This window comes from Trachemys scripta, chromosome 6 (assembly GCF_013100865.1).
Source record: "Trachemys scripta elegans isolate TJP31775 chromosome 6, CAS_Tse_1.0, whole genome shotgun sequence".
Classification (NCBI taxonomy): Eukaryota; Metazoa; Chordata; order Testudines; family Emydidae; genus Trachemys; species Trachemys scripta.
This window is the reverse complement of record NC_048303.1, coordinates 65,321,625-65,338,133: the sequence shown is the minus strand read 5'-3', so window position 1 is coordinate 65,338,133 and position 16,509 is coordinate 65,321,625. Positions and strand designations below refer to the sequence as shown.

General features: G+C 45.3%; 1 protein-coding gene across 1 annotated transcript in view; it reads right to left on the bottom strand.

Annotated features, from left to right (window-relative positions):
* The window catches only part of MAN2A1 (mannosidase alpha class 2A member 1), a 209,014-nt gene that overhangs the window by 178,123 nt on the left and 14,382 nt on the right, over positions 1-16,509 (bottom strand). The window contains exon 3 of the mRNA XM_034773035.1: positions 3,771-3,915. Within this exon, the coding sequence (XP_034628926.1) occupies positions 3,771-3,915 (145 nt within the window). The remainder of the gene's footprint in view (positions 1-3,770; positions 3,916-16,509) is intronic.

The window sequence follows — 16,509 nt, the reverse complement described above, 5'->3', positions numbered from 1 at the left end:
TTGTGAGTTTTATTGTTTTGTCAGTTTTTCTTTAAAATATATGCTATTAGCTTTGTTTTCAAAAAGGGCAGAAATCAACTGATTCTTGATTAATCTATGTCTAGAATCTAAGAATAGATAGTCAGTCTTGTGAGAATTGTTAATGTACCAAAACTAGGGATCTCTTAATTATCTAGGACATGCTCCCCATAAGAAGGTCTAACACAGCTCATTTTCGGGCAACAGAGCCCAGAACTTGGAGGAAGAAAGGAAATCTGTTTTAGAATTGAACTAAAAGTTGAACTAATTTTTTTCAAAACTGTGGCTAATTAACTGCATGTAGGTGAAAGATTAAATTAAATCATTTCCCCAAGAATGTGATAACTCAAATCTGTGTACTGAACACCTTCTTTTAAAAAAGTCCTTTTAGGTATGAATTTGATGATCAAGGAAATGAAACACCTTTATTTAACTTCAAAGAATACAGAAAAATATTTTAAAAACTCAGAAACCAAGTACTGGCAAGGAGCCATCAAGCATATGGCTCAAACAGGCAGCTCCAGAAATATTCATTAGTAGAAAAAAAAAAAAAAAAAAAAAAAAAAAAGACAGAGGCTTTTGACCAGAAACAACTTCAGTTCCTTTTTTTTTTTTTTTAGCTTTTGAATATTGTACCTTTTTCAAAACTAAATTCTAGAAATAGTCAGAATAACAATAGGTTAAGAAATGCAAATAGAGCAGTTAAGTTTTAAAATCATTTCTCTTTCTTGTAATCTTTAAACTGAATTAATTTTTATTCCTGTGTATCATTTTGTTATTTAAACAGACTATAAAAGGAATGAGTTATTTATGTCTTCTGAAATTGTACCAAATTATATTTTGCCTGTCCTCTTAGGGCTTTTCTACATGGTGCATCAGTGCTCACTACATGGGATGTGATTTCTAAAGCACACTAACTTGCTGAGCATTAATTGGTCCATTTAGACCCTACTGATGCATACTACAGGTGTGCTTTCATCTAGTGCAGGCTACTCTTTACTCCAGTATGTCTGGGAAAGTTTATGAAAGCCCGGTGGGGTACTGAGCAAAAAGACAGACAAGAAGGGGCAGCTCATAATATATCGGATAATTTATATCACATACAGTGTGCTTAGTGTTTGTTTTTTGTGACACTTCTATCACAAATGTATTATGCAATGCCAAATAAAGATTTTTTTTTTTATTATCTGCTATTTCTTGGTGTCTGGTACTTTCAAAACGAGTCATGCTGTAGACTAGTGATATATATTTCAGACTGATCCATAGTATTACAAATATTAAAAAGTTGTTTAGAAAGAATTCATCAATGAAATACTTGGAAAGAATCATAGTAGGAAAGGCTTAATTATTTAAATTGTTACATTCAAATTATTATAATTGGTGGTAAGTAGATTCCCCACCCCCCTCATCAACTGAAGTCTTGTGTGTGTGTACAAACCAATGAGCAGGGCTAACCTTCTCAGGATTTGTCTACATAGGAAAGTTTACAGTTATACTGGTATAGCCTCCCTGTATGGGCATATTCTGGAGTAAAAGTAGCTTTTTGTTCCCTCCCCACTACTTATTTTTGAAACATTAATTCACACCCTTTCCAAAGCAACATAAGCAAAACTGAAAAACTCTTATTCCAGAATAACTATTCACACAGGGGGTTATACTGGTAGAACTATATTGGTTTAAATTCACATTTTAGTTTATGCCAGTATAAAAAAAATTTTTCCATGTAGACAATTATAAAATAAATCAATTTGAATATCAATAGCGTACTTACATTTCAGTGTAGAGTATATAGAGCAGTATAAACAAGTCATTGTCTGTATGAAATTTTAGTTTTTACGGACTTCCCTAGTGATTTTATGTCAGGGGTCTCAAACACGCGGCCCGCGGTGATTTTCTGCGGCCTGCGAGCCCTTCGCAGCCCTCCCCCCTGCCCTCTCCCAGTGTTTACCAGAGCGGCCGGACGAGCACCGGGAGCAGGGAAGGCTCCCTGCCTGCCTGCCCTGCCCAGCTCCGGGAAGAGGCTGGAACGTGGGGAAGGGGAGGCGGAGGGGCTGTGTGTGGCTGTTACTTTAGGCAGCGCCCCCAGCAGCTCCAATTGGCCGGGAACGGGGAACCGCGGCCAATGGGAGCTGCTGGAGGCTGTGCCTTAAGCAACAGAAACGCACAGCCCCTCCGCCCCCCCTTCCCCACGTTCCAGCCTCTTGAGGGGGTAGGGCAGACATGCAGGGAGCCTGCCCTGCCCCCGGTACACGCCAGGCCAGATCCTGCAGCCAAACCCCCTGCCCTGAGCCCCCTGCCGCACCCTGCACCCCGAACCCCTGCCACACCCCGCACTCCTCTTGCATCCTAACCCACTGCCCTAATCCCCCTGCCGCACCCCAACCCCCTGCCCTGAGCCCCCTGCCGCACCCCACACTCCTCCTGCACCCCCTGGGGGCAGGGAGGGGGCAGAGTTGGGGTGGGGATTTCGGGGAAGGAATTGGAATGGGGGCAGGGAAGGGGTGGGAAGAGGCGGGGCAGGGCCTCATGGAAGGGGGCGGGGCCAAGGGCAGCGGGGAGGGAGGGTGTCAATAATGCGGCCCTCGGGCCAATGTACTAGTCCTCATGTGGCCCACATGGTCATTTCAGTTTGAGACCCCTGTTTTATGTAGTCTGATGTAAAACTAGGCAAATAAACTAGAGGAATTGATGTACTCCCTGGAAGACCTCTGCGTACTCCCAGGGGTACACATACACCTGTTTGAGAACCACCTGCCTAATATGCTTAGTTGATACAATGTTTAAAATGGTAGTGGCAGATGGTGGGGATTTTACACTAAAGTCATCCCTAGATGTTGCAGACACTGACGGCTGGAGCTGGGTTCTCTCCAAATTCACCAAGAAACATGTTCTTGAAAACAGACCTTTGTTCCCTCAGTCCTAGGTCATCTAAAAATAGTGACATACATCCCTTTCTCCTTCAGAGGAACACTAGGTATCTGACTTCAAGCTACTTCTTCCCTCCTCTCCCCTCAGGTTCATGGAATGTAGATTTGCTGACAAGAAATCTGAATTGTGGCAGGCAACTTCAATGAATTTTAGTTTTATGTACCAAACAGGTTGCCTTTTGCATTTATTGCTCTGTTATATAAACTTTATAGGTCTCTGGCACTTTTAACTTCACATAGTCATTAGAAACGTTAACTCATCTCGGGGAGGGGGGAGATTACATTTGCTAACCACTTTAAGTATGAGCAATGAAGACTAAAACCACAGAAATTTAGATTCCCCAATATCACATCTTCCAAAGATACAAGACTATTAATAATTACGGGCAACTTGCACTAAAAATAGTTAAACAATTATCAAAGTTGAAATTTTTCTTATTCTACATGCCAGTAAAAAAAAATAATTAAAATGAACTTATATAATGCAGTAGTGTGTAGTTCCATTTGACTTAACGGTGGTGAGCATCTAGAAATTCCATACTACACACCAATGCAAAATGCCGCCACTAAGGCTCTGATCCAGTTAATAATTAATCAATCATATGCACAGATTTAAGCATTTGAGTAGTTCCAATGAAGTCAATGGGCTAAATTAACGCTCAAACGCTCAAATGCTCAAACGCTTTGGTGAATCAACACCTAATACACTAGGCAGCATGAGTCAGGAAAGCCCAAATCCTAACACCAAAAGAAGGCTGCAGTCCTACATATCTTAACTCAAGTTGCTAAATACCCAGATTTCAAATCCATATGGCAGTGTATTACCTGGATCATTATGTGAGTGAGGCACAACAAACACTTGAAGAGGTTCATCATCCCATTCATTTTCATTGTACGTGATATCAAATCCTTGTTTCCAAACTCCACCATCTGGATTATCGAAAGGAAGAATATCATAGACATCCAACATCTAAAAAGAGTAAAAGGAATGTACAGCATGAATTCACAAAACAGATATAGTGCACAATTCCATATTAAAAAAAAATTGCATTCATTAAAATCCAGTATTAAATTCCGGCTGTTGCTCTTAAAAAATATATATTTTTAATGGGTAACTGAAGACCAATCTGACTTACAGCAGCACAAATCATGCTTAGTATGATAATGACTGGGGACCAACCAAGATCAAGGGTTAATTGTATTGATCACTGTTCATATACACAGCAGTAGATAGTCCCTGCTCCAAAGAACTTACTGCAGACAACCATTTCTCGCCTTTTTTCCTGGGTGAACTGTGCAGACGCCATACCACAGCAAGCATGGAGCCCGCTCCGCTCAAGACAGCAGTCATGAACATTATAATGCACAAGGTGTTTACAATGTAGTTTATGCTGAACCAGGACCTGAAAAACTAGGCGAGGAGGAAGCGGCTACGGCAGCTCGGCGACGAGAGCGATGAGGACATGGACACAGAATTCTCTCAAACCGCGGGCCCCGGCACTTTGGAGATCATGCTGCTAATGGGGCAGGTTATAGCCGTGGAATGCCGATTCTGGGCCCGGGAAACAAGCACAGACTGGTGGGACCGCATAGTGTTGCGGGTCTGGGACGATTACCATAACTTTCACATGCATAAGGGCACTTTCATGGAACTTCGTGACTTGCTTTCCCCTGTCCTGAAGCCCCAGAATACCAAGATGAGAGCAGCCCTCTCAGTTGAGAAGTGAGTGGCGATAGCCCTGTGGAAGCTTGCAACGGCAGACAGCTACCGGTCAGTCGGGAATCAATTTGGACTGAGCAAATCTACTGTGGGGGCTGCTGTGATGCAAGTAGCTAAAGCAATCACTGAGCTGCTGCTACCAAAGGTAGTGACTCTGGGAAATGTGCAGGTCATAGTGGATGGCTTTGCTGCAATGGGATTCCCTAACTTTGGTGGGGCGATAGATGGAACCCATATCCCTATCTTGGCACCGGAGCACCAGGGCAGCCAGTACATAAACTGAAAGGGGTACTTTTCAATGGTGCTGCAAGCACTGATGGATCACAAGGGACGTTTCACCAACATCAACATGGAATGGCCGGGAAGGGTTCATGACGCTTGTGTCTTCAGGAACACTACTCTGTTTAAACAACTGCAGCAAGGGATTTACTTCCCAGACCAGAAAATAACCATTGGGGATGTTGAAATGCCTATAGTTATCCTTGGGGACCCAGCCTACCCCTTAATGCCATGGCTCATGAAGCCATACACAGGCAGCCTGGACAGTAGTCAGGACCTGTTCAACTGCAGGCTGAGCAAATGCAGAATGATGGTAGAATGTGCTTTTGGATGTTTAAAGCGTCACTGGCACACACTACTACTCGCTCAGAACTCAGCCAAACCAATATTCCCATTGTTATTGCTGCTTGCTGTGTGCTCCACAATATCTGTGAGAGTAAGGGGGAGACCTTTATGGCAGGGTGGGAGGTTGAGGCAAATCACCTGGCCACTGATTATGCACAGTCAGACACCAGGGTGATTAGAAGAGCACACCAGGAAGTACTGCGCATCAGAGAAGCTTTGAAAACCAGTTTCATGACTGGCCAGGCTATTGTGAAAAGTTCTGTTTGTTTCTCCTTGATGAAAACCCGCCCCCCTGATTGACTCATTCCCTGTAAGCAACCCACCCTCCTACTTTGATCACAGCTTGCTTTCTAAGGAAATAAAGTCACTTTCATTTAAAAATCATGTATTATTTATTATTTGATTATAAAAAGAGGGAGAGAACTGAGACAAGGTAGCCCAGGTGGGGTTTGGGAGGAGGGGAGGAAAAGGCCACTCCAAAAGTTCAAAATAATGGCGGCCTTTTGGTTGGGCTGTCCACTGGGGTCGAGTGGCAGGGTGCATGGAGCCTCTACCCCCCCGCCCCCCCCCACGTTCTTATACGTCTGGGTGAGGAGACTATGGAACTTGGGGAGGGGGGAGAGTGGTTATACTGGGGCTGCAGCGGCACTCTGATCCTGTTGCCATTTCTGAAGCTCCACCAGACACCGGAGCATGTCCATTTAATCCCGCAGTAGCCCCAGAGTTGCATACTGCCTCCTCTGATCTTCCTGCCGCCACCTCTGATCTTAAGTGTCCCTCCTGTCCTCACGTTGGTTCCTCCTGTCCTCACGTTCACTGGCATCTTTCCTGTACTTTGATACTGTGTCCTTCCACTCATTCAGATGAGCTCTTTCATCGCGGGTCGATTGCATGATTTCCGAGAACATTTAGTTTCGCGTGCATTTTTTTTTCCTGCCTTATCTGAGATAGCCTTCGGGACTGAGGAGGGAGGCTTGAAAAATTTCCAGCTGCGGGAGGGAGGTGAAAAAGGGAGAGAAGTATTTAAAAAGATACATTTTACAAAACAATGCTTATATTCTTTCACGGTGAACAACACTATTCACATTACATAGCACATGTGATTTCGGTACAAGGTCACATTTTGCATCTTATATTGAGTGCCTGCGGCTTTGGTGTTAGAGATCACAGACACTGGGCTGGGCAACAGAATTCGACTTGCATGCACCCATGGCAAGCCCATTGTCTTGTGGCTTCTGCAACCTTCATTAAAGCAGCGCTCTCCTTTCCCATACCAAGCAAAGCCCATTGAGTGCTGCGGTTTTCCTGTTAACGTGCAGCTGCAGAAACCAAACTAATCCCCACCACCACACATCCAATTCTCTAGGATGATCGCTTTACCCCTGCCCCCACCGCGTGGCTGGTATCAGGGAAGATCCCTGCTACCCAAACGCGAAAAGTTCAATTCCCGCCTTCCCCCTCCGCCCCCCACCACTTGGCTAACTGCAGGGAAGGATTTCTTTTCAGCCACAGGCAAACAGCCCAGTAGGAACGGCCACCTCTGTCCCCTTAATTAAATTCCCGTATTTCAATCAGGTTACCATGAACAATATCACTCTCCTGAGGATAACACAGCGAGATAAAGAACGGATGTTGCTTGAATGCCAGCAAACACCGGAACCATACGCTGCACTGGAATAAGGCTGCACTGCCCAAAAACTGTCTGCAAAGGCTTTTGGAGTACCTCCAGGAGAGCTTCATGGAGATGTCCCTGGAGGATTTCCGCTCCATCCCCAGACACGTTAACAGACTTTTCCAGTAACTGTACTGGCCGCAAATGCATCCCAAGTCCTCAGGGCAAATTCATCATTAAAAAACGCTTGCATTTAAACCATGTTTTATATTTACAAAGGTACACTCACCAGAGTTCCCTTTCATGGCTTCATGGTCTGCGATACCTCCTTGGGAGGGTTGGGAGGGTACTTCAGTCAGGCTGAGAAAAAGATCCTGGCTATTGGGGAGAACAGAGTGCTGTGTGCTCTCCACAAGCTCGTCCTCCTCATCTTCCCCGTCCGCAGAATCCTCAGGCATGGCTGAGAGTACCCCCTCCTCAGAATCCACGGTCGGGGTGGCGTAGTGGTGGCGGCCCGCCCTAGAATTGCATGCAGCTCAGCGTAGAAGCGGCATGTCTGTGGCTCTGACCCGGAGCGACCGTTTGCCTCCTTTGTTTTTTGATAGGCTTGTCTGAGCTCCTTAACTTTCACGTGGCACTGTAGTGAGTCCCTATTGTGGCCTCTCTCCATCATGCCCTTGGAGATTTTTTCAAATATTTTGGCATTTCGTCTTTTGGAACGTAGTTCTGCTAGCACGGAATCCTCTCTCCATATAGCGATCAGATCTAGTACCTCCCATACGGTCCATGCTGGTGCTCTTTTTCGATTCTCAGACTGCTTAGTTACCTGTGCTGATGAGCTCTGCATGGTCACCTGTGCTCTCCACACTGGACAGACAGGAAATTAAATTCAAACGTTCACGGGGCTTTTCCTGTCTACCTGGCCAGTGCATCCGAGTTCAGATTGCGGTCCAGAGCGGTCACAGTGGCGCACTGTGGGATAGCTCCCGGAGGCCAATACCGTCGAACTGTGGCCACACTAACCCTAATTCGAACCAGCAATGTTGATTTCAGCGCTACTCCCCTCAGAGAGGAGTACAGAAATCGATTTTAAGAGCCCTTTATGTCGAAGTAAATGGCTTCATTGTGTGGACGGGTGCAAGGTTAATTCGATTTAACGCTGCTAAATTCGACCTAAACTCATAGTGTAGACCAGGCCAAAGAGTCTACAAAGACAACAGACACGAGGGGGATGGAACAAAAAGAAAGTCCAGTTAAAACTATAGGAAACATCCTTGTTGGTTGATATGATTAAGGCTAATTCTGTAGCTGCTCTCTTCCTTAGTAAAATACTTGCTCAAAAGTCAAACAAGAGATATGAAGTTTATTCAAATAGCTGAGGTCACAGTAACTGAAGCTCTCCAAAATGAGGTGCCTGCAGAATTTAGACACTAATGGACAATTTTCTATGGAGAAAATCTTGTGTTGAGGTCATACTACAGGTATTATATCTGACTTTGCTAGTTAGGACTTGGAGAACCATGTTTCTACCTTTTTACTCTCTAACCAATTTTAAAAACCACAGAGCTGTTACCCACTTAATTTGTTAGAAATTAACTTTATATCCTCCATATTACTGAAGGAAAAAGATCTAGGAAAAGCAAATATCACATTGTCTGAACATATAAACTTTACGGTTTCAAATTCTGAAAAAAAATAAGTTATTTCCATTTCCAAAGAGAGCTCAGTTGGATCCCCATATTTCGCAATGAAATCAAAAAGTTTTTAAATATTTTATGTAGTTAATTCAGGTCTATATCAGTAATGCACTCTGTGAAAGCATTATTGTCCGTAAAACCTCAAATTGTTTTATATTGTGGCCAGAGTACCAAAACAGTTAACAGAACATTAAAAGGCTGATTCAAAAATCATATACAAAAGATTAACCTTCTGTTAAGTTTGGGCCAAGTCTCCAGGTCCTTTGGTTAGGCAAAATGCAATTAAAGCATAGGCAGTCACCAAATAATCTTATCCTTAGGCAACCTAAAAAGTAATGAACAAAAACTAAACAAGGATCTCAGGTTTTGGCACTAACACCAATCTATAGAGATCAAACTACTTTAAACCCTCTTTATAACAATATGCTAGTGTGTCTAAGGGCACATTGAGTCAACTTTCTTTTTCTAGCTGACAGATTTAACTTTCTTTACAGACCTAAAATTAGAGAAATAAACCATAATGGAATGTTGCAGTTATATTTTCTGATCCTAGACATATCCCATCTCAGAAAAAGTTTAGAGTGAATGTTTACATAGCACAGTAAGAATTTATCTGACTAAACAGCAACACTCATGGAAAGAGGGTATCAATTTAGAGAAAACTGGCTTGTCACTAACGAATCAGAGATAGCACACAATTTCATAAGTTTGACATCTACATGGGGCCAGGATTTCATCTTTAGAGATCTGTTGGCAGTAAGATCTTGATCACTCAAAAGGTATATTCTTTTATTTTAAGATAAAATAAAATAAAGATAGCTGTGATCAGCCCAAACTGAGCTAATTTCTCATTTTATATGCTACGGCATATTATAATTTATGGACAACAGCAAGAGTACAGAGATCAGTCAAGTGGCTTGGTTTAGACTGCCACAAAGCTTTGTCTGCACTAGACACACCTTTCCTAAAACTTCACAATATTGATACTAGAGATGCAATTCAACTAATAATTGTTGCTTGTTATTCCTAGATATCTCAAGCAGCAACAAACAGCATTTTAACAATAGTGTATTGTCTACATCTCTTTTGAGCAGTTAGACAAATTTATGGTTGAAATGCTGATCTATATTTAGTAGTAGAAACAGCAGGAATTTTTTAGGGAAAAAAGGCTAATGTAGACACTCCCTAAGTAATCTACAATAATTCATCTAAAAAAAATTTCTACTAAGAGAAACTGATTCAGGTCTCTGGAATTCTGAATAGACCTAAACCCTTCCAACTCTGATTCAAAACACAGTGCTTCTATGACAAACAAAAGGACTACTCTGAGGTACTAAAACTATGCCCCAACAGAGGCAAAGAATCAAGACTCAAAAGCAGCATTAGGACCATGGTAGGGTTCACTCTTCAGGTACAATTGCACTAAGGCCCTTATGCACTGAGGACAACTCTGTACTGTAATGAACTAACACCCTAAAAGCTACTGAGGGTAGAACCAAGACATGGGGGTCCAATGCACCTGGGTGCTGATGCACTCAGCTGGCCTCTATTTCATAAGGGTATTGTGCGACTAAAATTCACTGATTGTGAGGCACTCAATATACTGTTGAGGACCACATAAGCACAGAGAGACTGAACATTCCTCTGCATAAAGCAAAGACCATGTAGCCTCACATCTACGGCTTACAACGTTTATACTGATCATTCAGTCCCTTCTCACAAAAACAAAGCCTGACCTAAACTAAAACAAAAGCTCACTTATCTATAGTAACTTATTTTCCAACTGGTTGGCATCCAGGCATACGCTGCAGGAGTCACTTGCCTAAAGACATGCAGGCACAGGCATAAATACCACATACCCCATAAGAGATCTTCTAAGCTCTCTACAACCAGAAGCCCTTCCGGTAGATGAGCCCCTAAATAAGAAGGGGAGACAGTAAGTGTCGCTTTAGGTGGCAATACAGTTCCAGAACAAGTCTCCCCACAGGTAAGTAACCACTTGTTTCTCCTACATGGAGTTTCCCCCACAAAGCCTCAGGGTAGCAATGACATCCTTGAGAAGGTGGGCTGAGGAGCTCCAATAACTCGGACTATATCACCATCTTCCCAAAACTCATATCTGCTCTTCATGCATTGTCAAGAAGATACAATTAAGATAGGTGTGACTCAAATGCCACACAGAACCCTAAAGACTTCAGTTAAGGGTACGCAGCAACTACATTATTTTAAGTCTGTCATCCCTTTAGATGAATAAGCCCTAAGGCATTCAGGCACAGAAGGATCAATAGTTTGTAACAGGACTAGATGCTGAGTCTTCTCCACTTACACAGACTGAGCCAAGATCGCTTGACCATTACATTTTTCTATGAAGGCCACAAATACTCTGATTGGCTTTCTAAATGTCCTTGTACTAAGTAAAAGCTAAAGTTGTTCTGACATAAAGGGTGAGAAATTTTGCCTTTCCAGGACCGTATAGGGCTATGGGGTGGAGAGAGAGGCTTTGATATTAGCTTATTCACATGAAAGTCAAATATTACTTTTGTCAGATACTGGTGTAAGGGGCAAATACCACCTTCTCTTTGTGAAATATGGTTTAAAATTCATGAGGCTGTCTAGGACTGTATCTCTAAGACCCTCCTGTCAAAGGTAATGGACACCAATTTTAGTGAGTAGGAGGATGAAAGTCTAAGATCCATTAAATATTGTTTTGCCAAGAACTCTTTCCTTCACAGCAATATGGTAGGCAAAAATAGCGCCTAAATAAATCTCTACAATTGCCAGGGATAGCAGAATAGAAGGATGGTCCAGCAGACAGGGTCCTAGCCTAGAACTTGAGAGATGCAGGTTCAATTCCTTACTCTATCACATACTTCCTGTATGACCTTGATAAGTCACTTAGTCTCTCTTCTCCTCAGTTCCCTATCTGTAAAATGGGGGAGAGCTACCTCAGAGTGTTTCAAAGATAAATATTGTGACACACTCCGATATTATGGTAATAGTAGTAGTCGTCATATCTTTTACTTTACTTTAACTTTCTTTTTCTGTTAATGCTAATTGGAACCAAACAGAAAACCAAGTCAAGAGCTCTGCTTTGAACAAATTACACCTCTACCCTAATATAACGCAACCCGATACAACACGAATTTGGATATAACGCGGTAAAGCAGCGCTCCGGGGGGCGGGGCTGTGCACTCCAGCGGATCAAAGCAAGTTCGATAGAATGCGGTTTCACCTATAATGCGGTACGATTTTTTGGCTCCCAAGGACAGTGTTATATCGGGGTAGAGGTGTACTTAATTGCATTTGATCAGCACAGCACTTCTTAGTGAAAAGCCTTCTGCACTACAACAGAACTATCTTGGTTTCCTCACAAGATCAGAACATTTTGCATAGGAACCCAATAACCATGTTGTTAGAATAAAGGACTTGAGATCCAGACATATGACCCTGCCAGACTACTGGGTCAAGGGAGCTGACTTAAAGGGGGGGGTAACGGAGTGGAGTCGGGGGGGGGGGGGGGGCGGCAAGCACCCATCGGCACCAGGAGAAGTTGGCGCCTATGGTCTCAAGCCTATCAGGAGCTAGAGGGGATTCATTAAACAATGAATACTTGATTTGTGCACCACATTTAACCACACCTGAAAGTGTGATATCAGTAGACCTGCAAAGAAGGTGACAAGGGTGCAACATGCCATCAGACCGAACACCCTCAGGAAAATCTCTCAGGGACTTTTAACATGGAACTGATGAAGACCTAAATAAAGAACAGAGGGAAAGCAGCTGAACTCACCAAGCAGAGAAAGTGAACTGGAGTTGCAAAGGGCTGGAAGTACAGTGCTCTTCTGCACAGCCTATGTTTACAGTTCATTTCAGTGTTAATATGTTCTTTTGATCTCTGAATTAACAGAATACAGCACAGACAGGGACTGTTTGACTACACTGTTGACCATTACCAATATATATGTAAATACACACAAACATTATCTAACCATGTGTTTTAAGGGTTGAATTTAGTCATTTATCCTGCAGGATGCTTAACCCTTTCTGGTGATGTGTCACACAAGACAACGTCTCGCTAAAAGGTATGATTTAGTTCAGTGATCGGCAACCTTTGGCACACGGCCCGCCAGGGTAAGCACCCTAACGGGATGGGATGGTTTGTTTACCTGCCACGTACGCAGGTTTGGCTGATCGCAGCTCCCACTGGCCTCGGTTCGCCGTCCCAGGCCAATGGGGGCTGCGGGAAGCGGCACGGGCTGAGGGATGATCACAGAAAACCAAACATCTTTGCCCTACCCCCTGCCCTGAGGCCTCGCATCTGCCCCACCCCTTCACCGAGGCCCCGTCGGCCAATCACTCCGTCGCTCGTTCTCCCCCACCCTCGCTCATTTTCACTGGGCTGGGGCAGGGGATTGGGGTGTGGGAAGGGGTGACAACTCCAACTGGGGATGCCGGCTCCGGGGTGGGGCCAGGGATGAGGGGTTTGGGGTGCATGATGGAACTCCAGGCTGGGGGTTGGGTGTAAGGGTGTGTTGAGGGCTCCGGCTGGGGGTGCAGGCTTGGGGGTGGGGCTGAGAATGAAGTGTTTGGGGTGTCGGAGGGGTCTCAAAGTTGGTGAAGAGGGTTGGGTGCAGGAGGAAGTGCAGGCTCTGGGAGGGAGTTTGGATGTGGGAGGGGGCTCAGGGCTGAGGGTTGGGGTGCAGGAAGCGGGGCAGGCTCCAGGCGGCACTTACTTCAGGCAGCTCCTGGAAGCGGCTGGCATGTACCTCCAGCTCCTCGGCGCAGAGATAGCCGGGAACTCCGCAGGCACCATCCCTGCAGCTCCCATTGGCCGCAGTTCCCGGCCAATGGGAGCTGCAGGACTGGTGCTCGGGGTGGCACCCGCGCCGCGAGCGGAGGCAGCACACGGAGCCCCCCTGCTGCCCCTGTGCCTAGGAGCCTGAAGGACATGCCAGCTGCTTCCAAGAGCCACACAGAGTTGGCCTCTACAGCTACATGAACTTTTAGTGGCCCGGTCAGCTGTGCTAACCAGAGCCACCAGGGTCCCTTTTCGATCAGGCATTCTGGTCGAAAACCGGCAATGTGGCAACCCTATAGAAAACCCCCTTGGTAGGGTTTGAAGGACTGACTCCTGCAAAAGCCCCTGCTGGAGTTGGGGAGGAAGAGTGATCTCTGGGAAGCTTATCTGCATGCTTGGAGGGGCTTTTATTGTTTTTGGTATGTTTTCTCTGTAATGCTTTCACCTTAAGAAGAATGTTCCTGCTTATAAAGAGCTGTGTGGCAGCTTACAACTGTTGCCAATCATAAAAGAGCATTGCCTAAACAGGCCTGCTCCTGCACTTTGCTTTCTCCTCAGAGGCTGTCTGGTCTGCTGGTCAACACCACAGACAGTATAGGAAGGGAACTGTGCAGCCTGGAAAAACCTTGGTTCTGAGGCAGAAGAGGCCGTATCTACTCTATGAGTTTAGTTTGAATTTAGCAGCGTTAAATCGAATTAACCCTGCACTCATCCACACAACGAAGCCATTGACTTGGACATAAAGGGCTCTTAAAATCGATTTCTATACTCCTCCCCGACGAGGGGAGTAACACCGAAATCCACATTGCCATTTCGAATTAGGGTTAGTGTGGCCGCAATTAGATGGTATTGGCCTCCGGGAGCTATCCCACATTGCACCATTGTGACCGCTCTGGACAGCAATCTGAACTCAGATGCACTGGCCAGGTAGACAGGAAAAGCCCCGCGAACTTCTGAATTTCATTTCCTGTTTGCCCAGCGGGGAGTGCTGAGCAGCACAGGTGACCATGCAGAGCTCATCAGCACAGCCAGAATCAAAAAAGAGCTCCAGCATGGACCGTATGGGAGACACTGAATCTGATCTCTGTATGGGGAGATGAATCTGTTCTATCAGAACTCCGTTCCAAAAGATGAAGTGCCAAAACATTTGGAAAAAAATCTCTAAGGCCATGATGGACAGAGGCCACAACAGGGACTCAACACAGTGCTGTGTGAAACTTAAGGAGCTGAGACAAGCGTACCAGAAAGCCAAAGAATCAAATGGACGCTTACAGAAGGAGGGGTGACTGACGACTGTAGCTATCCCACAGTTCCCACACTCTCCGAAAACCATTTGAATTCTGGGTTGAGCTCCCAATGCCTAAAGGGTCAAAAACATTGTCACAGGTGGTTCAGGGTATATGTCGTCAGGCTCCCCGCCCTCCCTCCCTCTGTGAAAGCACAGGGGGAAAAAAATTGTTTCTCGCCTTTTTACACTGTCACCGTATGTCTACTGGATGCTGCTGGCAGACGCAGTGCTGCAGCGCTACACCGCAAGGCAAGGCAAGGGGATGCTGCTGACAGCAGACGGTGCAGTATGACTGGTAACCGTCATCGTTGTCCCGTGGATGCTCCTGGCTGGCCTCGGTGAGGTCGGTTGGGGGCGCCTGGGCAGACATGGGTGCTCCTGGCTGGCCTTGGTGAGGTTGGTCTGGGGCGCCTGGACAAAAAAGGGAATGACTCCAGGTCATTCTCTTCTTTAAGTTTTGTGTAATGGAGATTCAGTCCTGCCTGGAATATCATGCCAGCTGAAGGCTTCTGCCTCAGGCTGCTCTCCTAGTCAGCAGCACCGTGTGGTCACACCTACCACAGCCTACCCCTTGCTCCCATGGCTCACAATCAAACACAGACCTCTACATTTTGCTGCAAATAAAAAAAATAAAGCTGCCATTTAGAACTGTCCCCCAACATACATATCCTGGGACATTTTTATTTTAGCAGTGTCAACCAAAGGCCCACATACAAATGGAGATTCAGTCCTGCCTGTGCTTCTATCCTAGTGCTTATCACAGATTCCCATTTTCAGCTATAGGCTGAGCAAGTGCAGAATGGTAGTTCACTCAACTTTGCTATAAGCCAACCGCCAACCCCTTCCCCCTTTGATCTTCGCTTGCAGAGGCAATAAAGTCAGTTTTGTTTCAAATTAATGCATTCTTTATTACTTCATCACACAAATGGGGGGATAACTGCCAAGGTAGCCCGGGAGGGGTGGGGGAGGAGGGAAGCAATGGGTGGGGTTGTTGTAGGGGCACCCCCTAGAATGGCATGCAGCTCATCATTTCTGCAGGATGTCTGAGGCTCAGACCCGGAGCGGTCGTTTGCCTGATATTCTAGGCAGGACTGACTCTCCATTAGACAAAACTTAAAGAAGTCATTCCCTTTTTTGTCCAGGCGCCCCCAACCAACCTCACCGAGGCCGGCCAGGAACACCCATGACAGCAGCAGACAGTACAGTATGACTGGTAACCATCTTTGCCAACTTGAAAAGCAGCAGACGGTATAGTATGGCTGGTAACCGTCTTTGCTAACTTGCAAAGGCAAGGGATGCTGCTGTGTAGCACTGCAGTACCGCGTCTGTCAGCAGCATCCAGTAGACATACGGTGACAGTGAAAAAAGGCTGAACGGGCTCCATGGTTGCCATGCTATGGCATCTGCCCGGGCAATCTAGGGAAAAGGACACGAAATGATTGCCTGCCGTTGCTTTCACAAAGGGAGGATTGACTGACAACATTTACCCATAACCACCCGCAACAAACTTTTGGCGCCATCAGGCATTGGGATCTCAACCCAGAATTCCAATGGGCGGGGGAGACTGCCGGAACTATGGGATAGCTACCCACGATGTAACGCTTCGGAAGTCGATGCTAGCCTCGGTACATGGACACACAGCACCGAATTAATGTGTTTAGTGTGGCCGCATGCACTCAACTTTATACAATCGGTTGCCAAAAATCGAATTCTGTAAATTCGGAGTAATCCCGTAGTGTAGACATACCCAGAGAGATGCGGGTCTCTGCCCAATAGAGGTGTGGGAGCCAGAAGCCTAAAAGTGATTGCCCAGAGTGGAACTGCA